Raw genomic sequence first — 25475 nt, 5'->3', positions numbered from 1 at the left:
AATTGCCTCCACCACGGCTTCTATCGTTAGCACCATCGCACAAGCTAACAGTAGGGGTTTCCGCCCACATCGTTGATTCATAAAACCTCCTAGCAAAGCTCCCATTATCGCTGTACCAATAGCTACGCTCACGATGAGCACTTGCCAAAATGTCGACAAATGAAACTCTTCTTTTATAAGGATCATTGCTCCGGAAACGACCGAGAAGTTGTATCCCATCTCAAAGCCTCCAATGGCGGCGAAGAAAGTGAAAATATACACGCACACTGGAATTCTTGGTTTCGCTTCACTGGAACTTTCCTTTAATGGCTTCTTCTCGATACTCTTACCAAGTGTTCGACTTCTTTGAAGTTGTTTCATATGCATGACGCACTAAGTTTGGTCGGCTTCTTTCACAAAAGCGTGATTGCTTTAAAATAATCACGTAATAAGGTCTAAGTCAAATCAGTGTTTAACGAATGATTTCCGTGTGGAGAAAGTTTCACCAGGTTTCGAAGGCGATCAGATGTTTCTAGTGTGCGGCAAACAAGCGGAACGTTGGGCGAGGCACGACATACAAAGATATTTATCACTAACTTAAAAACTGCCTCAGGCCCGCCCTGTTCGCAAGGTACGGATCCTCTAAAAACAACTAATTCTATTTGCAAGCTTTCGGTCGATGTTCTTTTCAATCACAACATTCCTCAATAAAGGTAAAAAAAAAAACAGCCATTTCGTTCCAATCCTGCCGCATTTATTACAGCGAGTGGTACAGTATACGCAACAATTGGATGCGAACACACTACTGCATTCGAACGATTGAAATTGTAACAATAAATCTTTGTTTCTTCTGATGCGAATCAACATTGATACGAAACGTCATAACAATAGTGGTGACTATTGCGTCCAGTCACAAAAATAACTCAGTCTGATATTCTAATTAAATAACATTAAAAAGTTTCTGAACAAGGACGAAGTAACAACTCCTACTAAAAGTCGTTCGTAAAGGCTATGATCAGAAAAAATGTTTCTATTCTGAACTATTGGAACTCTCAGCTTATTTCCAGATGCAAATCAACATTGTCTTCGTCTGAACAAAAGTGGAGACTGTTTCATCGAGCTCAATCCTGTTTTCTAATTTTAACGATTATTGACTGTTGAAGGATCTTAAATAACAAACTCGAACTGTACCATGTCATCCCAACACTTGGGCATTGAACAATAAAATAAATTAGTGTCATGAGGTTGACTCTTACTGAATCTAGCGGTGTTCGACTATCGCGGAAAAGGTTCAAAAACGACCTTTCTCCGAACATTGAGCTAAAAGCTTGCACATTTTCCCTTCGTCAAAAGAAACATCCGACGGGTCATTTCTAGCTGCCAGTTCGTATGCATCGGCGATACGCATATCTTGAGTTAAAAACAGACTTTAATACGCACTGAAACGTAAAGTATTATCTATTTCTACGAGAACGTTAAGGATGATGTTTTCACTCAGTTCTGTTGGGGGGTCCAAATCTGCGGAGGGAGGTCCATATCCGCTAGCGGATTTGGATCGGGGGGTCCAAATCTAGTGGGGTCCATATCCGCTAGGACACCAGCAGTGACTAGAAACTTTCGTGACAATCTCACCTTTTAATTATTACTTTCATATTATGACTTTCCAGGATCGAAGCCCAGTTTACATTAGCATAAGGGCAAGTTAACCCCAGGAGCTTGATAACACTCGAACCCACATTGAGTAAATTTCAGAAAAACCACGTAAAAACAATCAGAATACTTATTGGAAAAATGCTAATTAGAAACAGAATGAAAAGTAGAAATAGGATGTACTTGTGATTGTTGCCAAGTTGTAGCTGTGGTTGTATGGTTTGAACTCAAGGAAAAACAATAAAAAAGGCTTATGTAAACTAATAGTAGCTAGGGTACAACACACATATCAAGGCCACTTATGAAACATAGATCTTGTCAACGTAACAATATGATTACTAAAAGAAATGTGAGCAGACTTATTTTGATCTTGCTCCTGCGAGGGTAGCAATTGAAACAACGATAGCCTTTACAAACTTAAGACAGTGATAAAATAAGAAAGCGGCTGGAAAAGATACATGGCGCATCCCACAATATTTGGGGTACAGCATAAGGAATCGTTCCATCACATAGACCATTTTAACGTTCCAACAAAAAATTAAATTATCAAAATTCAAAACTGTTATTGTATACTATGAAAATAAATGTTGCAGTTCCTCTAACGATTTCGTTTTCGTTTCAGGAAGATAAACAAAGAAAAACAACCAGCCAAAAACTGAAATTCCCCCGTACAGCCAGAATGCACCGTAACGCGTAATCCACTCAGTCAGAGAGAGAAAAGTCATGGAAATCACCAAGTTACATGTCCAGTTCGTTGCTGTAGCAAACGCATTTCCTGTGCTACGGACCCACAGGGGGTAGATCTCGGAATTTATCGTCCATGGCATTGGCCCCATCCCCGGAGCGAACGCAGCGATATATAAAACAAGAGCTACAATTGCTAACCAGGCATACTTATATGGACAAGCTTGGTACGACCATGTTACTGAATGATCCTTGCGACTGCATCTACCAAATGCAGCCGTGTTATCACTAGAAGATACATTGATTGGAACACAAGAACCATTTATAGGATTGCTGGTAGAGTCTTTAACATAACAAAATCCACATTTTTCTTTGAGACAATCCAAGCAGTACCCAGTCGCGGGACATTTGTTGCTGTTTAGGTCGGACAGCGTTTTCTCGTGAAATGTGATCGCAGCATCGTGTTGCTTCGCCATGTAAAATGCCCCACCCAGTAGAAACAAGCTAAGAGTGACCCCCGCAAGACTCCCGAGTAATAGTTTACGACGTCCCAACTTCTCTACAAGAAACACTCCAATTATGGTGAAAGCGAAATTACCGAATGCGACCACCGCAGCCAACCAGATGGCCAACTGGTCTCCCTGTATACCAGACATCTGTATAATCGTTGCACTGTAGTACCTGGAAATAACATGGAAACTCTGAATTTGCCTGCATTACAAGCATCCTTTTGGGCGAATTAACGTTACAAGCTTGCAATCGGAAAGTTTTATTTGGAGTTAGAGTGAACCGTACGGGGGAGGGGGCGGGGAAAGACGCACCTCCTATCCTCTCCCTCCTTATAACTGTCGCTCACCCCACGAGTACAAATTCCTTTCTGTCCCCAACCTTTGCTGCCGCTATAAGAAAATACTGAGCTTTGACTTTTCAAAATTACGCCCGCTCTGCATGATGCAGTCGAACCTCTTCATCTCGTGTAGTGCTTAGGAATAGAGAAGCAGTAAATACCTTAGGAAGTATGCCAATCTATATAAGTTCACTTTTAAAGTTTTTAAGCTAAAAAAAGTGGTCATTCCTGGATTCCAAGCAAAACTTTTATTTCAAAGTCGCCCTTTGACGACCTAAATAACAAATTGGTCGAGAAAAATTAAATTTATTCGGCTGGCTAGCAATCGTTTATGGAGATTCAAGAGACATTTCAAGACTGGGAAAAACAATTGAAAAAGGCAAATTCTTGCTAAAATTAAGCGACGGAGAATTAGGAACATTTCACGCAAATGTCCATTTCAGTGTGAGTAATGGTTTGTATCCAGTTGCGTGTGTTTTTATGTATGATTCAAGGACCACTGTTGGAGCATGCACGCTAACGGCACATCTCAGATGACTTCAGTTGTCCACTTACGAGACATTAAATTTTAAATTAAGAAGTTCTAAAAACGTTTTCACTTACATAACAGTATTGATCCCTGACAATTGTTGTATCGCCTGCAACATACAGCCGACCAGGAGAGCTTTCCTTGTACTTTTGGTTGCCACCATCTGAAATGTTGTGCTTTTACTGAAGGAAAATGATTCTAAAAAGTAAGCAAAATAATTTAAAACGACTCTGTTGTCTGTTAAGTCTATCGATAAAATAAGATTTTTAAAAAATGTGTGAATTCATGACCTTAAGGCTGCTGGATGTAGCTAAATCAACTTGCAAGTCTTAGCCTCAAAAGTGATGTATTGTACACCTTTTCTCATAGATTAATGATAACAGATTCGCACAGAGATGCTAAGCCACAATATTGCTTCTAATACCACTTACTAGTTTTGCGAAGGGATTCTTCTTCTTCACATACAGTTTGCATCGCTAAAAATTCATCCTTCACATTGTCTGTGCCTCTCAGTTTGACCAAAACTTTCTTAGCCTCCTGAGAGAACCCTCTGCTTAGAAGCCAGCGGGGACTTTCTGGCAGCATCAGGCATCCAAAGAACATAACAATGGATGGTATTGCTGCTAAACCAAGCATAAATCTATGAAAATAAAAAGAAAAAAATGCAAAATTTTCTGACAACAGACTAGAAGAAATTTTGAAGGGAAGTTATAGTCTACTTGCTACAACAGATGGCTGAATAACATCTTATGAGCAAAGTCAGCATTTAAATGGATGAAGAGGCATCCCTCATCTGAGCAAATCTTGTGGTGGAAACAGCTCCTTTCATTTGCAATAATTTCCTTGCCTGCCCCCCTTCCCCTTCACCTGACAAAAATTCTTCTGCAAGTTTGAGACTTTTAATCTCTGAAGCACCCAGGAGCAATTAACAAGGATTGTCTCATTACAATATACATAGATTTTTCTGACAGCAAAAGAGAGTAGATGGGAGACCAATTCGTTTATTATTTATTTATTATTTATTTATTATTCATTTATTATTCATTTGTTATTTATTTATTTATTATTTATTTATTTAAGGATTTGTACAAAGCAGTACCAGAGCAAAAACAATAGGACATAAGTCCCCTACTAGGTTTAAGCTCCAACCCAACCCTCTCCTAAAATAACTTAATAATAAAAATAGACTAAATAGGCTGCTTAACATTTGCATGCAACAAGGGTATTTACCTGGTGACATTTAGGACAAATTATTTTAAAGGTAAGAAAGTTGTCGCCATCAAAAACATTGAAAAGTCTCCTGAAATAAAATTGACTTAAGTTTACACTTAAAAGAGTCAATAGACTCAGCCTGCCTAACATCGTTAGGTATATTGTTTCACAAATTTGCTATCCTATTAAAATAGAAGTCCCGAAATATTGATGCACAATTATTATTAATCTTTAAGCTCAGCCCTGAGCACGAAATGAACTAGGAGATGATATCTTGGCGAAAAAAATTCTCCCAACCCTTTAACTCCCATGAGTGACCAAGGCAGAATTTCTCCTAACAATATCAATGCAATATCAAGCAGACAAGTTATGAGAATAAAGAAAAATATCACTAAGGTAATTAAAAGTTAATCCAAAACCAAATTCTCTACTAAAATTATAAGAATTATATGTCAGACAGTAAGGAGAATTATTAATGAGATCTTGGGAGTGAAAGTGTTAACAAATTATTTAAATTAGAAGTTAGAATCTAAGCAGAAACTTACTCGATATGGAAATTAAAGTGCAAGATGTGAAGCCTTTTAACGCTTCACTCCTTACCCCATGAAATCAGGGTATTTACCTGGGGGGTAAATTTCTAAAGAAACTGTGGTGCTGCGTCAGTGGGAGAGTATAACAGGGTAATATAGTATTATCAACTGAGTTGAGAAGATTAAAGAGTTCAACAGCTTTAACTCTTTGCAGTGCCCAAGTTACATTATAAAATAATTCAAATAGTATGTACGCTCTGATTGGCCATAAAACCATTTTACATGAGCGTATGTAAACACAGTTCCTCTTTCATTAGTTATTTTATAAAAGAAATGTAAAATGGTTTCCGTGTTTACATAGCCTGATGTAAACACTTGGGAGGTTGGGAGAACACTCGATAAGCTGGAAACCACTCTGCTTCGTGTCGTTGTTTCCTACACTTATCTCGTGTTCTCCCAACCCCCCGCATGTTTACATCAGGCTATGTAAACATGGAAACCATTTTACATTTCTTCATTATCAACTCAGTTGATAATACTAAATTACCACATTTACATTCAGCTTTGAAGAATGAAATGAGTATCAAGAGAATTATCTACCTTGGTGTGTTTTTACCCAAAGTTATAAAGAATTATTAAGTACCTCCATCCTGTTCTTTTGTAAGGGCTGAAAATACCATCAACCACAGAGGCAATAAACTGGCCCCCAGTGATAAAAAGATTGTTGACAGTGACAAGGCGACCTCTTATGTTTGATGGAGCTGTTTCAGCAATATATACAGGGACTGTGACTGATGCTCCCCCTGAGAGAAAAAAAACAAAATTTAAAGGGGTTGTGCAATTCACTTTAAATTTGCAAACCAAACTGTCAGACATATACACCTCTTTCAGGGTACAAAATATCCATTTAAAGGTGAACAATGACATTATTGAAATATCAAGTACAGTCAAGCCTGTATTTAGAGGTCCCCCAAGTGAAATATACAGTGATTAAGGAGAAAAGTTTCAGGACTTAATTAAACTGCTTAATATGGTTCCACTTAACCCTTTAACTCCCAGAAATGATTGACACATGACCTCTCCCGATAATATCCAAACATTTTCCACCAAACAGGTAATGAGAATACTCAAATTTATCAGGTAATTTTTTTTTCCTCAATCTAACACCAGATTCTTGCAACTAATTTACAAGGAAATGTATAGCACTTAAAGAGGAGAATTAACAATCAGATCTTGGGAGTTGAAGTGTTAATACAGGTTTGACTTAATCTACAGCTTTAAACAGATGATATAAAAACAAGAAAAAATTAAAATCCCTTTATCCCTTATATGTGCACGAGTGACCAAGACAGAATTTATTTTCACAATATCAATACAATATCAAGTAGACAAGTGATGAGAATGAAGAAAATTGTAAATTAGAAGATAATTAGTTGATCCAATACCTAATTCTCCAAACTAAAATCATAAGAATTGTATGGCAGATAGTAGGGAGATTTACTAATAAGATCTTAGGAGTGAAGGGTTAAAGCAATCATCTGTTTATGCGTACTGGTACCGGTAAGATGACAAAAATTAGTTGGCATTGTCATTTGGAGTTACCCCATGAGTTATAACTGCTCATGGTGTAACGCTAGTGCTCGTAAATGGATCATAGATAGATTTAACATGAGAGCTAGCGGTAAAATTTCCGCACAGCCCCATACTACATTATGCATTCAGTTCTTGGAGAGAGAAAACAATGACAAAAACAATACATTGCCATTGGGAAAACAGGTTTGTTTTACAATAGAGTGGGGCTGTGCGGAAATTTTACCGAACTAGCTCCAAGGCTGAAACATTGTTACGTAAACGATTAAATTAACTCTCACCCACGTTCGTATGTTACTATAATTATACTAGGAGAAGAAAAGTTACCCTGAGATCATCATAAAACGAGCTACAATTTAAACTCTATCACAATCACTAAATCAATACTTGAGATAGATAAAGCATTTCATTCTGATCAATTACCTATTCCCAAGCCGACAATGAGCCTTCCAATGAGAAGAACTTCCCTTGAATGAGCGACACCCATTACAACAGCCCCAACAGTAAACACCAGCCCAGAGACAATGAGCATAGGTTTTCTCCCGAACCTTTGATTCAAAAAACCTCCAAAGAGAGAACCCAATATAGCCGTGCCGATTGTTGCACTAACAATGAGTTCTTGCCAAAAAGAGGACAAATAAAATTCTTGTTTTATGAGGATCATTGCTCCCGAAACAACGCCAGTGTCATACCCAAACAAAAATCCCCCGATTGCCGCAAACACTGTCAGGAAATACACGTATGGCGGAGTTTTTTGTTTCATTGTCACATCTGAATGTCTAACCAAGGCTTCTTGCTCGGTTTCTTTATCAAAATAAGGTGTTTGATCGTTAGTTTCTTCCATGTCGCTACTCGTCTCGTCCATTTCCCGTAGAGGAATCAGCTCGATCGTGTTTTCTTCTTCTCTCTAACCGAGTTAGAACTGGAACGAGCGAGATTACCCAACTGAACTTTGATCTATTAGGATAAACAGACAACACACTTTTAAGGTCTCGCATTTTTCGATGGAAATTGCTAATTTTATTGTGTCCCTCCCGCTTCCTGTACATTTATTTATTTATTTTTTTTTTTTTTTTTTGTGCGTTGCTATGTGAATTGACAGGTCGGCTCGTTCCCATGGGCCACGGGCTCATGTGTGAAATAAAAACAAGTTGAGTTGAGGAGTTTGGAGCAACGTGAGCGAATGAAGCCGACTCCAAATTGTCGTCCGGCAACGACACATTGTAATTGCTACCCTCAGGTATTGGTCTTCCTTTTCTAGTTCTTTTTTTTTTTTTTTTTTTTTTTTTTAATAGCAATTTGCGATGCGAAAGTGGCAATGGCAACGGTTTGTTTAACTGGAGAAACAATGAAAAAAGCCATACGCAGTGCACCGAACCAAACAAAAATTACCCTGGTACCCTCGCTGAAAAAAGAGTCTTCATTTGACTTGTTTGAGGCATTTGAAGTAGGCACATATGAAAGGGGAACTTTTCAAAACATCCCTTCATGCTCAATCCGCCATTTTGGTTGCGTACATGTGCTTTTCATATTTCACTGTCAAGCTTTTACAAAAATATTTTCCATTTAATCGGTAAATCATGCCGAAAGTTCGCTCTGGATATTCTAAAAAGCGTAGATTTCATGGAAATTAGTAATCAAAGAAGATACATACGTGCGTAAGCGAAGGTGATGGAATTCCTTCGACTGCAGACACAGACACCGTAAACTCTGCCTCTGCTCGTAAAATTTCGCTCCGCAAGCTGTCTGAATCGTCTAATCGTAAAGCACCAAGTACAGATCCATTCATTACAGGCTTTCGTTTAGTCGACATGGAAATATTGGACTCTGTAGTCAGAATTTTGCCGTGTAAGGAGTGCTTTGAATGCAGTTTGATTTTGCAAGAGCAAACTCTTAAACGGAAAGGATGTGCCAGCGATCTTCGCGTCTTTTGTGTCTCTTGTGGCTGGGTGAAGGACTTTATATCGTCTCTCAAAGTTCTAAATCAGTGATGTTTTGAAGCCAACAGGAGACTTGTTTATAGCATGCGATCCTTTGACTGTGGACTCGCAGCAGCGAAACTATTTTGCCGGCTAATAAATATGCCTCAACCTCCAAGGCAAACACCGAATGCCTTGTACAACAAAGCGTTGCTCAAGGCAACTAAAGCAGTTTCGGTGGAAACAATGACCAGTGCCGCAGAAGAAATCCACAGCCTAAAACATGCATTTCAAGATGGATTGGTAAAGTGTAATGCATGTTGTGATGGCACCTGGCAAAGAAGAGGTTTTTCCTCTTTAAATGGTTGTGTCACTGCCATTAGCCTGGAAACCAGAAAAATTCTGGATGTCGTACCCTTAAGCAAAGTCTGCAAGAAGTGCAGGGAACATGAAAAAAAAACTGACAAACAAAAAGAAAAGGAAGGTGATACTTTAATCACAGTTTTCTCATTTTTGTAATTTTGCCTTAATAGCCAATACGGCAAAAATGATATATTTCTTTCTTTTAGAGCAATTGAACTGAAATTTTCAGCGAATTCTCTCTTGTATTTGTGCCGTGTTGTGAACAAGAACAAAAGCAGTTGTGTGAAAGTGAATGAATCTCATTTCAATTTTCTGAGAATGATTAGGGCTAAAATATTGCACTTCTCAGAAATAAATTTTTATTGTTCTGAAAGATACTTTGATAGTTTACTTTTTGAGGTTTACAGCATAGAGCAATCATTGTAGTTCATTTTGAGACCATTTATAAGTCAATGGGACCTCTGGTTCTTTAAATATTCTTTTTAGCAGATGGGTACCTTTTTTCATCCTTGGGAGCCTGGAAACTGGTTGCCATGGTTACAAAATGTCAATTACTAGTGCAATTCGCAACACTTTTGGATATTTCCAATGGTATTATAATGAATTGGACCCAGTTAGTATTAAAAATTTTTAAAATGCGGGTGTAAGACCATCTTAATCCACACCTCCCAATATTTCTCAGCTGCTTTGGCTTCGTTTTACTCTCGTAAAGTCTTTTTTTTAATTTTACAAATACGTTCCAGACTTCAAAATGTAAATGAACCCACCACTGATCTCGAGTGCTTAAGGGTATACATGGTGAAGATCTTATTAAACATTGCTGCAATTTGGGCGATCCACACCCGCTTTTTCAGCTAGATAGCGTTTCCCTGGTAACAAAACTCACAACCAGTATTGAAAAATTTTAATGAAAAACCGAATATGGTCGTTTATATTTTCATCTAGAGTTCATCACCCATCTATGTAGTCTAATGATATCTTCATAGTAAGTCGCTTGGGATGTGGTTTCCTGTTAAATTTGTTTTTTTAAGTTAGCGCGAGACGCGTGTGAAGGGCGAGTCACACGCGAGAGGGGAAGTGCGTCAAAGGTGACTTTATCTCACCCTCGTGGGCCTTTTGCGCAGTTCTCACGCTTGCCTCCCCACGCTTGAAAAACCCCTACAAACAACGAGTCTACCGTAAGCTGGTTTCTACAGTGCTTCTGTGCGTCAGTTTTATGATAGGATATAAGCAACAACTATTCACAGAGCGAGGTTTTTATTTTATTAATTGCTAAAAATTGTACAAAAAATGGCTCTCGACCAATATGCACGTGAAAATTTACGCGATCACGTATTGAAGATACTGTTAGAAAAAATTTCTACAATCATGTGTTTCGGGAGCTGTTACAGTAACTGATGATTTCACACAGAAATAAAGAGTGTTAGACATCGTCACAGCTACTTTTTTTCTCCTACCTAAGATGATCATTGTAATCTTCGATTCAGGATTCCTTTCTGTTTGAGAGCGTTATCTCTCAAGCGTCAAAAAACTGTTTAGCGACGCCTTAAATGGTCTCCTTTCAGTTCTCCGTCTGGTTAATCGGTCTTATACCTATAGTCTGGTACAACGAAGACTGAGTGTAAGCTTCGAAAACTCAGACAATTAACGAAAATAGGCAAATGCTGTACTCCACAAGTTTGCATTATTGTACCGCGTCCAACGGTTACAAGTAGCTTGAAATAGCGAGAAAAGTAATAGGCTAGCATTGCGCGTGATAATAGGTCCGCAATGCGTAAACGGTCGCCTAAAGCAAGCTTGAATGGTGATTTCAAAAAATAAACTCCATTCGCGACGAGTGCATTTGTCTCACCATTGATCTTCTTCACAGTATACCTGACCCCAACAGCATTTCGTCTGACGTTTGCATTCCGGAGTCACGCACCAACCTTCCTCGTCCGAGCACTTGCATTTCTGTTCACAGCTTCTTATGAGATCAATAACTTCCGTCGTTTGCCTGCCCGGGAGTGTCTGATTCCGAAAACAAGTTGAAAACACACTGTCTTGACATGCAGTGTCCTGGGTAAGAGTTTCCCATGCTTCACCGAAGTCTTGGGAGTCGCAGTAGAAGCATTTCAGTTTCAAGGTCATATACACTCCTATAAAAAAGTACTAAAAGTGTGAGGAGGCCGAGGAAGGACATTTTAAGCCAATGGAATGAATGGCTCCACTTATCGTGGAGTTTGGGGGTGGGAATGGGGGTGGTGCTATGTACTTACAAAGAAGAGTAGGAGCGAATGAACCAGACAATGAATCAGTATGCCTGCGAGGCGGATTAAGTTAACATTTACCAAGAAAGGATTTAAGCAACTAAAAGATTTATCAAGCGCTCACCTTCTCCTCTTTGTTCATGGACCAGGGATGAAGACACCGTTCCCACTAATGGTACCCGTGATCCCGTATTCCATAAATTGTACCACACTGCTAGAGTGAAGCCTGGAATTTAGAAATAATGGACCGAATAAATTTTACGGAAAGTTACAATTGTAACCATGGCAACTTAACGTGATAAGCAAGTGGACTGAATTGAGTTACTGTGCTTATGATACATGATCAACCGCTGATCAGGACACCTGAAAGTCATAAGATTCAAAACATTGTCCACCCCTTTCCCCTTCAACCCTGGGCGAGTAAAAAGGTAGCGAAAGGTTAGTACGAAATAATAAAATTATATCAAGAAAAAGAATCTTAAGCTATTCTGTACAAGCGACATTGATCCGAGATTGTAATCTGTAAAATAGTTATAAAGTGAATCCCGTGATCATTACATTGACTTGACTTTACTTGCTATGTGATTGGCCCAAAGAGTTCACATCCCTTCCCTAACTAATCAGGAAAAAAATTAAAACCAATCGTGACCCGAGCGTCTGCGTTTTCCTACGTGAATCTATATGACAGAAAAAACATGGACGCGAAGAACCAGAACATACAAATATACCTGCTGCCATTCAAGTATTCAAACAAAAAAGTTCCTTGCAGGTTGTTAAAAATTCATTATTTTTCCAATAGCCATTTGAAAGCAAATCAGAAATCAGAAATAAGCGGCGAGGAATTTCTTCTCGATTATAAAGCATGTTACACACATACCAATAAAGAAAATTTTTGTTAAAAATGTCTAATTTTTACTTACCTATAAAAGTGCTCATTGCAAGAACTTGCTGCCACTGAAGTTTCGAGTGAAAACGCTTTATCGTCTCTGTTTGTTGATACATTTTGTAAGATATTTCTAACCTCGTGGTTCTTTGAGTTTAACCTTTAACGGAGCATCGGCGCTCACGATTTCTCAGAGTAGAAGGCGATGAAGCAGACCATCCTGAACAGTGCTTTCGGACGACGAGACTTCTGGTTGGGTTGCCTGTGTTCACCTAACAGTTAACACTCTTTGAACTTTAGTCTAAGTTATTTGTACTTCCATGAAACCCTCAATCCAACCGTAAAACTTCACTCTGGGAGGGGAGAGTGGGGTTTACCGATTTACATTCTGGGGACTGGTGGCTAAGGGTAAAGACTAAACGCATATAAGACTTGTTGGGATAAGTCGATTTTTTACGGATTGTTTACGGCGTTTTAACCCTTTAACTCCCAAATCAAATTTGTAATTCACCTTACTGTGAACCATACATTTCTTATAATATTAGTTCAGAGAATTCAGTGTTGAATCAACTAATTATCCCCAAATTTATATTTTTCTTTATTTTCATCACTAATCTGGTTGATATTATATTGGTATTGTTAGGAGAAATTCTGTCTTGGTCACTAATGAGGGTTAAAGGCTGAAAAATATCGAAAGGGTAAGGAGTGATCACTTTCCGAAAAAAAAAAATTGCTGCATCCCGTTCGGGTATATGCTGGGATATTCCACACGAATCAATGAGATCTCGTTCGGGACTGCGCCGGGATTTTCCGCACTTGCTAAACGGGATCCATTCGGGGCAACGCCGGGGCCAAGCCGGGGATATTTCACCTTAACTTTCGGGGATCCCGCTCGGGACACACTAGGATATTCTATATCCAATCCCTCCAGGTTCCCACCCAGACTAAGTTATTACGTTCAAAACACTTTCCACAAATATAAATGAAACATTCTCTACACAGATTTTATGAATATCAATCATACATTAACCTCTTTACATGCAAGGTTCTGAGGATGTTTTGACGTTAAATCGCTGGGATCAATAACACTGGCTAGTATTAAGAAGAATGTTATCATAAAAATGTCTTTTTTCTACAACAGTTGACCAGGGCTTACATATCGGTATTGGACTAAGATCTTACGGGTTTCCCGAATCAGATGTAGCGGTCTCATGATCTTCGTTAAATTGTGGTTTACAAATAATGTTAAAAACCAAAAATTGGCCGCATGAAATTTTGTCTAGTCTCACGACGGATAATGATTTTCATGATTCCGTTAAGTGTTATTTATCTTTCGTCTCCAAGAATCGATCATATTTGCATATTTGCATACAGGGAGAAGAAATGTCACTTTTAGAATGTAAGCGTTTGTTTAGATGAACAGTGTAAAATCACCGCGGTTTGTCAAAAGATTTCATTCACGCTGTAATTGCAGGGAAAGTGCCTCATATTTTAACGGAAATTTATTAACGGCTTTTATTTTTTCTCAGAGAAAGATCTCCTTTTTTAACTTTGTTTTCATCACGGCTCAATTACTTTACAATGTTTAGCAATTTAAGTAAAGGAGTTTTGCATTAACTTTTCTATGCAAAATTTCCTTTTCTGAAAAATGGATCTCCAACAATCATTTCACGTTCATCTGTTTCCGAAATCGACAAAGATGTTTAACTCAGCCTGTTTTTCAATGTTTGAAATTTTTTTTTCTTATTTATTCATTTATCCCAATTTTTTTTTCTTCATGGCCTGGAAATTTCCTTGACGTCAAAACATAAAGGATGTGAATTGTCTACCAACGTGAACATTAATTAATTAATACGATTTTCTTTGCACAAATCGACAGGGATCTTGGAGAGAGTATGAATCCATTTTTTAGAACGAAAACATAACAAAGGAAACCCATTAAAATTATTAACAGACAAGCGCTATGGCAGTTAAAGGCATTTGTTATGCCGCATGACATTTTGCAACGAATTGAAAATCCGCGTCGCTTTCAATTTTTTTTTTACTTTTGTTAACACTAAATGAATCTTAGTTAGCCATGAAATAATCATACTCGCGATAAAAGGCAAGGCATCGCTAATTTATAAGTGGCGATTCGATATCAAGGTCTGGCTTGTGTGATTGGCTTTTGTCGGAGTGAGAAAAAAAACAAAAATCTTTTTAAAATTCTGATCAGAATTGTCACAGGTCGCGCGCATGTGTGAATTCAGTTCTTACTTCGTTCGAAGGCCGGAAAAGAACACGAACGCTTCTCCGAGTTTAGAAGAGTATTATGAAGCAAGGTTGAATTTCTATGTGTTATTATGGCAAGATCCAGCCGAGCTTCTCCCATGTCTCCAGAAGTCTCAATATCAAGTCGGAAATCGAGGAATATTGGCAGGGATCTCGACGGGTCTTGCAATGAGGTAAAAAAAAAAAAGGTTAGCTGTAAATTGTGTAAAATTGAGACAGAGAAAGAACAGGGCGTAGCTTGGCTTTGGTCAGAGGAAATTCGCAGCGCTTGCTGGTTCATTTCAAACGAATTTAGTTGATTGGGTTTGTAGTCTTTGTAAACAAATTCTTCATTTGTCGTAATCACAAACTTCCAAACGCTTTTATGATACCTAAACATTGACGGATACCCGAAGAAATATGGCCGCAAAGGAAGAAAAAGGATTTGTATTTGCTCGTCCAAAAGACTGTGGACAAAAAACAAGATCACGTGCATGTAGCCTCTTGTGGATGTCCTCAGGGACGAAGACCTTGTCGCGAACGATATCAGTGTCAAAGTTTGAAAGCCACGTAGACGAAACATCGAATGTGATATGGCGTTCTTTTAACATTCTTTTAGACTTGTCTGGTCGGGGGCACATCCTACGCAGCTTTTCATGTACGTGGGCTTATCGAATTCCATATTTTTCTCATAACAGAAAGATTCTGTTCCGAGTGCAGCTTTTTATTGTAATTTTTTTTTTTAGCCCGAGGGCTTGTTTTGAGAGCATTCGTAATGAAAGAGTCCTGTTTTGCGCTGCATATTACAACAGGCTATTTGATAAATGCCGGGCGAACTTAATGTTTTGTAAACCCAGTAGATCACAAAAACATATCGCTCTCTGATTACGATTCTCAAACCGATAGCACAGATAAAACATTGTCTTTAGAAATCGGATAAGGAAACGTTTTGAATTTTTTTTCTGTTTTTAAATGTATCGACTGAGGTTCGAATGCGGCCCCAAGATATCTTTAATGAAATTGTTTTCATTGTAAGTTTAGATCGACTAAAAGAAAAAAAAAAAGATGAGAAATGAGATTTTCGAGCCGAAAGAAATTTTGATGGCAACTGTTTCTTACCAAATAAGACATTTCTCTTATTGATTTTATTTTTCCTTTGGGGAAAAACGGAAATAAGATATAAACGTATGGCGCGCCATTGTATGCTGAAGAGACCCGAGCGATTAAAGCGCTTTTATCAAAAATACCAACCAATCATAACGAGACACTACTCTTGTTCTCTGTTTCCAGCTGTCACTCTTACGACGTCGCTTAAATATTTTACCGGATGACACTAACATGAATTATTCAGAGAATTCTCGCGAAAATACAACCGTAAAGGAGGAAAAGTCAGTCGTGGTTTGGTATTTTTAATATCCAATGAAATGAATATCACCTCTTTGCAGAAAGCGCGTCAAATGTCATCGCTCGTGCGATTACATTTTAGCTTTTGATATTCGAAACACATATCTTATTGTTTTGTCATTTTTGAAGAATATCCGATAACGAACCATCAGGGCGCGCATCGAACAAAGGATCATAAGCGGGCGGTCGCTGTTTGCGGTGAGCAATTCAAATTCATTGCAAAAAATGTCTTTTTTGACATTATAAAGAATCCTTCTGATGGCAACAGCGAATTAGAGTGTGTGCATTCGAGAATTCTATTGGCCGAGAAAGTGCGCATAATGACTTAAAGATCTTTGTGGGTTTTGTTAGTTTAGCCGATGTTTGGTGGATAGAACAAATACTGAAGTACAGTGACATGTCGCCCTTACAACTGACGTTGACATTATCAGGTTTAATTTTTGTATTTGTATGTGCTTCTAATGTCACGTACAGGTCACGGAAGGCGAAAATCTCACCACTGATGATTTAGATGATTCTGAGTCCGGGGAACACGACAAGCTGAACGGTATTATGAGCGACACTGCTAAGCGTTTTTCTTCGCTTCTGACCGTCATTTGCCGAACAGCAAAAAGATCTGCGAACAAAATGGCGAAAATACGGAAGAAAAAGAATGGAGGCGCGGAAGAAATCAGCAACTTGCCAACAAAAGCTGATGTCGTAGGGAGTCCTTGTCGAGTGACGCGTGCACCTCAGAAATCTGCTTCAAACGACGAAGACAAAGGTACAATCATTCTACAAGTGCTTTTCATTTTATGTAGGGTTGAAGTCGAATATGAAAGTGAGATTTTAACAAGAGTTTTATTATTTACAGTGGAGCAGCAGTTCAACGAGACATATGAATTGCACCATCTCCTCGGCCAAGGGGGATTTGCTGTTGTTTATTCCGGAACAAGGGTTCGAGATGGCTTGGCAGTAAGTAATCTCTTTTCCTGTCACTGATTCACAACTAATTCATGACTTGGAGAGAAGGACGATGGATAAGCTATCGAATCTAAGATAGGAAATGGTGAAATGGTCTTAAAAAACACGAATCTCGCATGACTCGACAAAAGACAGCGTGATTCTATTCAACAAAAAGATCGTGATAGTTATTGAGTGACCCAATCAAATTTCCAGATCAAAATTTTCTGATCGTGTGTTCTGATCAATTGTTCCAATTGATGATGATCAAACGTCTTAATGTAAACCCTCGTGTCGGAGGTTTGCATGGGCATTGTTAAGAATTTGCCACTGGTTATTATTTTTTTTTCGTTTTATCTTTAATCGCTGCGTTCTGCCGATCGCTGTAAGTTATTTATCCCAGCTATATCGAAACCTTGTAATGGTCACGTACATATGGAGACTGCACAGTTTTTTCATAAACCTATCTCATGTAGACAAGTTTATTTGCCGCAAATTAAGAAACTCTTGGCTACCAATTCCAACCTCATTGTTTTTTCAGTTTTTAATATTCATGCAAAATATGATTGAGCTGGAAAGATGCTTAGTACGGATGAACAATATACCGCATAATTTTTGTATTAAAATTCTTCAAGCTGTCATCGACTCACAATAAACCTGAGTTCTTTGGCGGCGAAGGTTCCTGATATTTCAATAATTAGCGAATGTCTGACGGATGGATCAGCCCCAGCTGTTAAGAGTTTAACTTCAAGCGGCTTCTTTTTTCTCATGTTTAAGTTGAATCAGCCACCCATGTGTGCTCGACCTTCTTTCTGGAGTAAAATGGCGTACTTGATGAAATTGAAAATAAATATCAGCCTGCACCACTGATCTGCATGGCGATTATCTTACACAGTGAGCAATCAACTAGCAGAATCTTATCACCCTAGGTGTCAAAAGCCATTATCTAAACCATAACATTGAGCTTTGTGGTAAGACGTTAAAATTAGCATAACAAGAATTTTGCATGAATATTTTAGATTGGGAAAAGGTAAGGAAAAACCAAAGCTTTCTTAGAAAAGTAAAGCTTTCCCAGCTCACATTGGACTAGTCGTTTCACCGAAATTTCGCGAAGAAAATATGAAAATAAACACGTTCTGTATTGATTCAAATCATTTAAATCATTCAAGGGTAATGAGCTTTAATTTTTTTTTCATTTTTAAGGAATAAGTGTGGTCTCAAAAATCAACATAATGGTGAAATTGAATTTTATTTTGAAAAACTTGACATCAATATTTGAGATTTTTAAAAAACCGGTTTTTCCTCACTTGGAAAGTTTTCGGATATCAGCTTTCCACAAGCACATACATCTTTCAAATCCTGAAAATCTTTCCTTAAAAAGTGGGCTTTCAATACTCTAGATCTTTAAATATATTTTTGTCTTGGTTACCAATTGTTGTCTTTGTGAAGTTTTCTTCAAGTTTTTTTTCATGACATGTTGAGGTTTGATTTTTTTTCTCTATGAAATGCCAGAAATGCTAGACTGTTATACGATCTTTTTGCAAAATTATTGTCGCTCTAGAACATCAGTTTGAAAGTATATCGTCTATCAGCTTTGCATAAATAACGTTCTTCTCAAATAAACTGATTTTATCTACAAAGAGCTGAGATTCCCTCCAGTGATCTATATGAAATTTTCCAAACTCAAGGTTACGAAAAATGCCTGTAAGATAATTATTTTGATTCAAAGAATCGTTGTTTAAATTCGAAGGTAACCCATAGAAAGTAACTTAAATATAAAAGTTACGTAACTTTTCCCTTTGGCAAACATCACTCGAATATTTTTCAAATCATTAAGTCTATGAATTATTGCTTAAGGAAAGATATACTTTCATTAGGAAAAAAACAAGTAATATTTCAAATCGAATGATTATTTTTGTGAAGTTCAAGTTAAAAGGTTCTTGATGATTAAATTTTGCATAGAACTGCCATGAACACACCATCGCAAAAGGCTCGGAATTTAGATTTTTAATTTTCGTCGGAGAAGAAACAGCAGTAGGGTTCATTTGATTCTAGCTGTTGACAGTACAAATTCAAGAAACCAGTTTCTGTTTGTTTGTTTTTTTTTTTTATTTCAGCCATCGATCACATATATAATTTTATTACATCTGGGCCTGTCTATTTCCAGTATCGATGCTTTGCCTTAGCTGTTTCATTTATCACAGAAGATTTTTCCTGTCGGGCGAATCAAACAGAAAAGTGTACTCTTACTAAACAGAGGCAGATTTTGTACAAATTATAGAGGTGTCGAAAACGGGGAAAAGCTATACGCTTCCTTATTGAATCACAGTTTATTCACTTGATTTTACAATTTTATTACAACGCTTCGGTTAATTTCCACTCACAGCTCCTAGCTAATTGGAAAATAACACAGGAAAAGTCACGTTGCAAGCACATGGAACAAGGCCACATATGGGCGAAAAAACACGTGCCGCATACACGTTTTTTTGGTTACGTAATAGATAAACGAGATAACCAGAAATGGGAATCAAATTAAGACTGATCAACATATCTAACAGTTTCCAACAGGAGGCCTCTTAGCTTGAATTTGCATTAAAAACTTCAATCACAAATCAAGAAAATAACAAGATTTCTATCATTTTGATAACGATTTTAAAATTTCGAATATTGTGACAGTTGTGTGACGTTGGTTTGGGTATGGTGATCATCATTATAGAATTTGTTTGTTTTTTCTTAGGTCGCAATCAAGGTCATTCCCAAGAGCAACGTATACTCTTTTGATGAGGTATGTAGGTTTGTAAGTTCTTATTCAAACGTCTTATTTAACGAGTGCAAATTTTTCTTTTGCGAGGGAGTAACGGAGGAGAGGCGGGGAACGTCCGTGGGGTGTCTAACGCCCCCCCCAAACGAAAATTACAGGGGTATAACTTCCCGCCCCCCCTCAACATTTCGGTGTAGGCATTTTTGAGGTATGTGGGTTGGTAAATTATTATCTAAACGTCAAAAGTTTTCATACGAAAGGGTATAATGGAGGAGTAAGAACTCCAGTCCACCCGAAAAAAAATGAAAGAGGGAAGGGGCTCCACGCCCACTGCATTTTGGTGCGGAAATTATCGCAATCGCAGCAAAAAAAAAAATTCAGCATCTTGATCTTTCCACAAATAATTTTATCAGAACCGCTTGGCTCGGTGTCTGATATAAAGCTGAAGTTATTTTCAACTTTTTCCTAAGGAAAGTGAAGTTCCAGTACCAATGGAAGTCCATCTTCATAGATTTCTTGATCACCCAAACGTCATAAAACTTCTCGACTACTTCGAGCATGCGCAGGCGTATGTGATGGTGTTAGAGAGACCCAAGTACCACAAGGATCTTTTCGATTACATCACTGAAAAGCGACGACTGGATGAGAACGAGGCGAGAAACATTTTCCGCCAGGTAGTTGAGGCAGTGATGTACTGTGAAGCAAAAGGAATCTTCCATCGTGATATCAAAGATGAAAATATTTTGCTTGATTCTATAACTGGGCAAGTGAAGCTGATTGATTTTGGTTCAGGGACGGTGCTTGAGAACACTTTGTACACGGACTACGAAGGTCAGTTTTAGAAAACTTAAAAATACCACTTTCCATGACTGCTATGACTGCTATGGCCACTCAAAGAAAAAAACATTCAACTAGCGAGGTATTGCACCTTTCAACTCTTTAAAAACGTATGTAGAAGAGATACCAGTAGGTTGCAACCTTTTTTTGCGATCGATCCAAAATTTTGCGGGAACGATCCAACTTAAACACTAACGTGAAAATTAGGCTTTCACACGATTTTCATAAGAGCGCTTTGATTGCAACGACCAGCAGCGTTCTTGACGACTTTTTTTGCACTAAACTATTTATCGCATGACCCGTAAGGCTCCGCGCGCGCACGGCCAGAAAAAGTTGCACGGCTCAAGGAAGTTTAGCAGTCAAATATTAAAACGTTTATTGTAGGGCCGGATGGTGAAAACAGTAGGATGTCGCTCATAACGTGTGACCTTGCTGCGCTTGGTTTGTACTTCATGATTTCGGGTCAAATATTTTTCCGCACAGTCCTCCCACTCAGTCAATAAGTAGATATTTTTAAATTGACTTAATGTTCTGCTCGGAGTCGAAACTCTACTCTGCTAAAGTTGCTCCTACCATAAGGTCCAATTATCCGATATTGTTTATGAAATTCACCACAAAGGATAAAATTTATTCATCTCACTTTGTGCTATGTATTGAACAGAAATGAATGGCACACAACTTCAAAACGCACGTGCAAACCTTTGGTAGCTAAACTTTTTGCTTTGGGCATTCCAACGGACTTGACTTTTTGTATTAGACTTTACAAAAACTGTTTTGGCAAAAACATCGTCATTTAAATTATAAACAAAGCAAAGCAAAGTTATGGGGCAGGTCCAAGGAATAGGAGACAAAGAGATTTCTACAGTTGAAAGTTAAGATCAAAGTATGATCACTGAATTTTGCTACTTGTTTTCTTCTGTCTTAGTTGAGAGTTCAGTAGAGACGAATCTTTTGTAACGGACACTTTTGAGATATTACAGCTCAACCTCTTTCTGTACCTTGATAATGTTCCGTTTTTTGGAGCCCCTGAGATTAATTTCTAATGACATAGTCCCACAAGCGGCCAGTCCACGAACACTAACCAAAATAAAACGTTCATATAGCAAACCTTCAAGTGAAGTCATCATCTTGTGTTTTTCCTCAAGGAACTCGAGCCTACTGTCCTCCGGAGTGGTTTCGTTTTCATCGCTATTACGCACGCCCAGCCACCGTATGGTCACTGGGAATACTGCTGCACAACATGATCGTGGGAGACGTGCCATTTTCAAACGAAATAGAGATTGTAAGAGGCGAGTTGAATTTCCCGGATGATGTCAGTAAAGGTGAGTGAATGAGACAAAAAGATAATCTAAAGACGGTCGATTATTGGTGGGAAACTTATCATTGTAAAGGGATATAGATTCTTGGAGATAAGGAATGCCTTAAAGGACCTTATAAACCCGTGTGAGGTTTATTGATTTCTAGACAGATTGGCGAGGGTTGAGAGGGGAGTGGGGTGGGGGTGGCGTTTGACTATGAGAGAGGTGAATAGTCTGTTAAAAGTTTTCTCGGAACCAAATCCAATTTATTGATTTTCTTCTGACTGGTAGACGGGGGCCTTTAGGAAAAGTGGGCATATTAAGGAGGGGACTGGAAGAGAGGATTAATGAAGGGGTTTGTTAGAGGTTTTAGTAGAAAGGGCCTTTCAGAGAGGATGAATTAAAGGGGGCTTATAATAAAAGGGGCTGATGGGAGAGAGGACTTATCGGAGGGAGCATCACCAGAGTGAGGCTTATTAGAGAGGAAACTCATCTAAAAGGTAGCTCACTAGAGGGGGGTATAAATAGAGGAAGGTGTATTGAAGGGAGGGCAGAGGTTTAAGTAGAACAAATCTCAATATGAAAGCGATCTTCGCAGTAATGAACACTACTTAAGCAGTGGTGAAAATATGGCTTCAGGCTCGTACGGGATTTGAACCCATGACCCCTGTGATACCGGTGCAGTGGTCTACCAACTGAGCTAACAAGCCAACTGGGAGCTGGTCATTATGCTGGTTCATATCGAACCTGTGAAGTGGTGAATAAATGACTGTGAATATGTAAAATGATATATGTGAACTGCGGAATAAGAAATGAATACGAAAGCGATCTTTGCAGGAATAATCACTGCTTAAGCGGTAGTGAAAATAGGGCCCGAAAAAAGGCTTGAACAAATTTATAACAACAAAACTATCACCATGTTTTTGTTTCGGGGTTATGGGTGAGAGAAGGTCTTTTTTAAGAGAGCGGAGATTATCGGTATATTTTCAGTATATGAATGGCTTGAAGAGGCTTGTTATCTTCCCTCGAGGTTCATATAAGTATTTCATCTTGTGCAGATCTACAAGATATGCTACGATGTCTCTTAACAAAGCACCCATCGTACAGACCCACGTTGGAGGAGGTTTTACAACATCCCTGGCTTCAGCATCATAGACATAAACTTCGTGGTCCTGTAGATAGGAGAATGTGTCAGAGTGCACCAAACCCGGGGGAGATCCCCGAGGGAAGACGTGGACGACAGGGACATATAGGAAATTCTGGTCTTTGATACGGAAGGCTGAGAAAGGAACTCGAAAATTTCTGTCAATCATGAGACAAAGTCTGCAATGCTTATCTCCAATTGTAAGACTTGAAACTTAAGAAGCACGAACGAGGGCGCGGTTAAGAGCTACGTGCCTAAGCTACTCAGATCACGTGCATGAATTCCACAAGCCATAACGGACTTAAGTGGTCGACCAACTAAAAAGAAACAAGGTCTTATGTTTTTCACCCCTGAGAGAGGCGTTGTCAAGAGCGCGGTACGCTTAAGAAGATCTGGTAGATTACGGAAGAGAGAAACAGGGCGTTCTGTGAATGGGAAAGCCATAAGTTAGAAAAAAAAAAAGAGGGGATGACGCTATCCAACGGATAAATTGCGATCTGGTAGATTTGTGTTGACAAATCCCAATGCTCTGTCCACGGATTTATCTTATAGAAAGCGTCATCCAACCTTCGATCGATGGGGACCAAGTCTTCATACAAACGTTCCGTTTTCAGTTTCAGTTTCCATCGAAATACTGTCCTGAAAAATGTTCTCATCCGTAGGTTTTCTTCGCAAAACCACGCCACTTAAGTTAACGAACAGTTGCGTGGCTGATTCGTCCTCAGTCTTCAAAATTGGAGCCATCGACGCGGGTAAGATGGAAGCGCGAGCGGAATGGGCAAGAGGAAACCGTCACCCTCTCCTCTCCTTCTTTAGTGTCGCACACCTTTGGAGTAAACTGAGGACGAGTAAGTGCATAGTGTCACACTATCATTTACCATTTCAAAGACGAAAGGGAAGGAGTGGGAAAGTTTGACTATTTGTCAAAATTCGGTTAGACTTACAGACCGACTGATCATAAAAACAGCTTGAGAGGAACTTTTTTTTTACGAAGTCTCTAAATAAATGACTCTAAACACTTGTTTCAACTCGAGAGATCCGTGAGATAATGTCTAAATAAAAGTTATCCTAGTTAATGTGGTGATTCGTTATGTCTTCACTTAGATAATCTTTGATGCGATGAGGCCTGGCAAATTTTGGTCTGAGTTCTTGGAGCACTGAGTTTTTTTTTTTTAAGAAAGAATAGTCGCTAACTTTGACGATTTACCCAATTAATTTAATCATCGCTTTTCCCCTGAAATATAGAAATGTTTCGACTATCAACCGCACTTGTCTCAGCTGACATTTCCTCCTGTGCTCGATTGAATAATTTAATCTATGATTGCATTTTCCCACGCTTGTCACTGACTTCATGTACTCATGAACGTGTTCGTGGTTGCATGATTTCTCGCCCTTGACACTGGAAGCGCGTTAACTACTGGATACAAGCTACCCGCGCTTTGAAGTTCCACAAAAACATAACATCAAAAATAGTTCGTTTTAATTACTGTTTTTTAAAGCGAAAATCACAACTACTGTGACTACCGGCCTACCAATAATACTACTACGCGCAGCGCAAAGTCTTATTAAAGCGACAGTCTTTCCAAATGTGAAAAATAAGTACTGGAAAATACATGATTGTTTTTTTTTCCTTCGTTACCTAACCGTGGAAGTTACGATTATCATAATAAGCATGTAAACTGAGCGAAACAATTTTCTTACTTTTTCTTTTCCTACATTAATCCTATTTACATAAAAACTAAGAAAACCGACCAAAGCCTGTCTACTACGACTAAAAAAACTAGACCAACTCAATAAATAACACCAGAAATAAATAGGAAGTTTTCACTAATCCTGCCAGCTCAGGGGCTGATCTGTGGCTTAACATCATGCTCTATCACTCGTCTGCCCCACCCGTAGCACCACCGTCTTCTCCGGAGGGTGGCGCGACAGATCTGCGTCGCTCTCTTTTGCGTGAGGCCATACGCTCCTTCAGTTTTTTATTTCGGCTCTTTTCGTCTAGGAGCTGTGGTGCACGTTCCGTATGAGGACCCTCCTCCTCCGAAGTCTCGGCTGAGCTGGCGCTGGCGCTGAATGATTGGCTGGGAGGAGCCAGCTGTCAATCAAAGTAGACTGTTAGTAAGCTATCGTGTCATTTTGTTTGTGTTTATAGAAAGTTGTCCATATGCAGAATATTTCACTTCTTGACCAATACTCAGTCTAATGAGGTTTTCATATCAGTCTCGCATGTTATTCTAAAATGGCGCAGAATACAGCACCACTTTGTCTCCATGTTAAATACCACCATTTTGGATAAGGTATACAGAACGTTCGTGGAACATGAACACAAAACTTACTCAAACTTGAAGACAGAAAACCTCCTTTCTTTAAAAAGAAAAAAAAATTTCTTTAATTTAACGCAACC

At 38.7% G+C, this 25475-nt stretch overlaps 4 protein-coding genes across 7 annotated transcripts in view; 1 reads left to right on the top strand and 3 right to left on the bottom strand.

Annotated features, from left to right (window-relative positions):
• Positions 1–1339: 1339 nt before the first annotated feature.
• On the bottom strand, positions 1340–9054 carry LOC131777920 (proton myo-inositol cotransporter-like). The gene is made up of 6 exons (XM_059094289.2): positions 8676–9054; positions 7445–7978; positions 6075–6234; positions 4121–4329; positions 3764–3887; positions 1340–2994 (listed from the first exon to the last, which is right to left on the bottom strand). Exons 2-6 carry the CDS (start codon positions 7884–7886, stop codon positions 2202–2204), a joined length of 1728 nt encoding a protein of 575 aa, XP_058950272.2. The 5' UTR covers positions 7887–7978; positions 8676–9054; the 3' UTR covers positions 1340–2201.
• LOC131777914 (serine/threonine-protein kinase pim-1-like) lies at positions 8186–24151 on the top strand. Of its 4 annotated transcripts, none has more exons than XM_066158653.1 (7): positions 8186–8261; positions 16564–16852; positions 16943–17043; positions 19769–19816; positions 20263–20623; positions 21775–21951; positions 22986–24151. In XM_066158653.1, the coding sequence occupies exons 1-7, from the start codon at positions 8205–8207 to the stop codon at positions 23195–23197; spliced, it is 1245 nt and encodes a 414-aa protein (XP_066014750.1). In that variant the 5' UTR covers positions 8186–8204; the 3' UTR covers positions 23198–24151. The 4 variants fall into 4 exon arrangements, with proteins under 4 accessions (XP_066014750.1, XP_058950263.1, XP_058950264.1 ...); XM_059094280.2 differs by lacking the exon at positions 8186–8261 and adding an exon at positions 14554–14894; XM_059094281.2 differs by lacking the exon at positions 8186–8261 and adding an exon at positions 14556–14879.
• Positions 10659–12711, bottom strand: LOC131777956 (uncharacterized). Its single transcript, XM_059094331.2, has 3 exons — positions 12473–12711; positions 11677–11778; positions 10659–11441 (listed from the first exon to the last, which is right to left on the bottom strand). Exons 1-3 carry the CDS (start codon positions 12552–12554, stop codon positions 11152–11154), a joined length of 474 nt encoding a protein of 157 aa, XP_058950314.2. The 5' UTR covers positions 12555–12711; the 3' UTR covers positions 10659–11151.
• The window catches only part of LOC131777909 (trichohyalin), a 30774-nt gene continuing 29265 nt past the window's right edge, over positions 23967–25475 (bottom strand). The window contains exon 39 of the mRNA XM_059094274.2: positions 23967–25166. Within this exon, the coding sequence (XP_058950257.2) occupies positions 24948–25166 (219 nt within the window). The 3' untranslated portion in view covers positions 23967–24947. The remainder of the gene's footprint in view (positions 25167–25475) is intronic.

Source organism: Pocillopora verrucosa, chromosome 11 (genome assembly GCF_036669915.1).
Source record: "Pocillopora verrucosa isolate sample1 chromosome 11, ASM3666991v2, whole genome shotgun sequence".
NCBI classification, from domain to species: domain Eukaryota; kingdom Metazoa; phylum Cnidaria; class Anthozoa; order Scleractinia; family Pocilloporidae; genus Pocillopora; species Pocillopora verrucosa.
The sequence above is the reverse complement of the archived record's forward strand: the minus strand, read 5'-3'. Positions and strand labels throughout refer to the sequence as shown.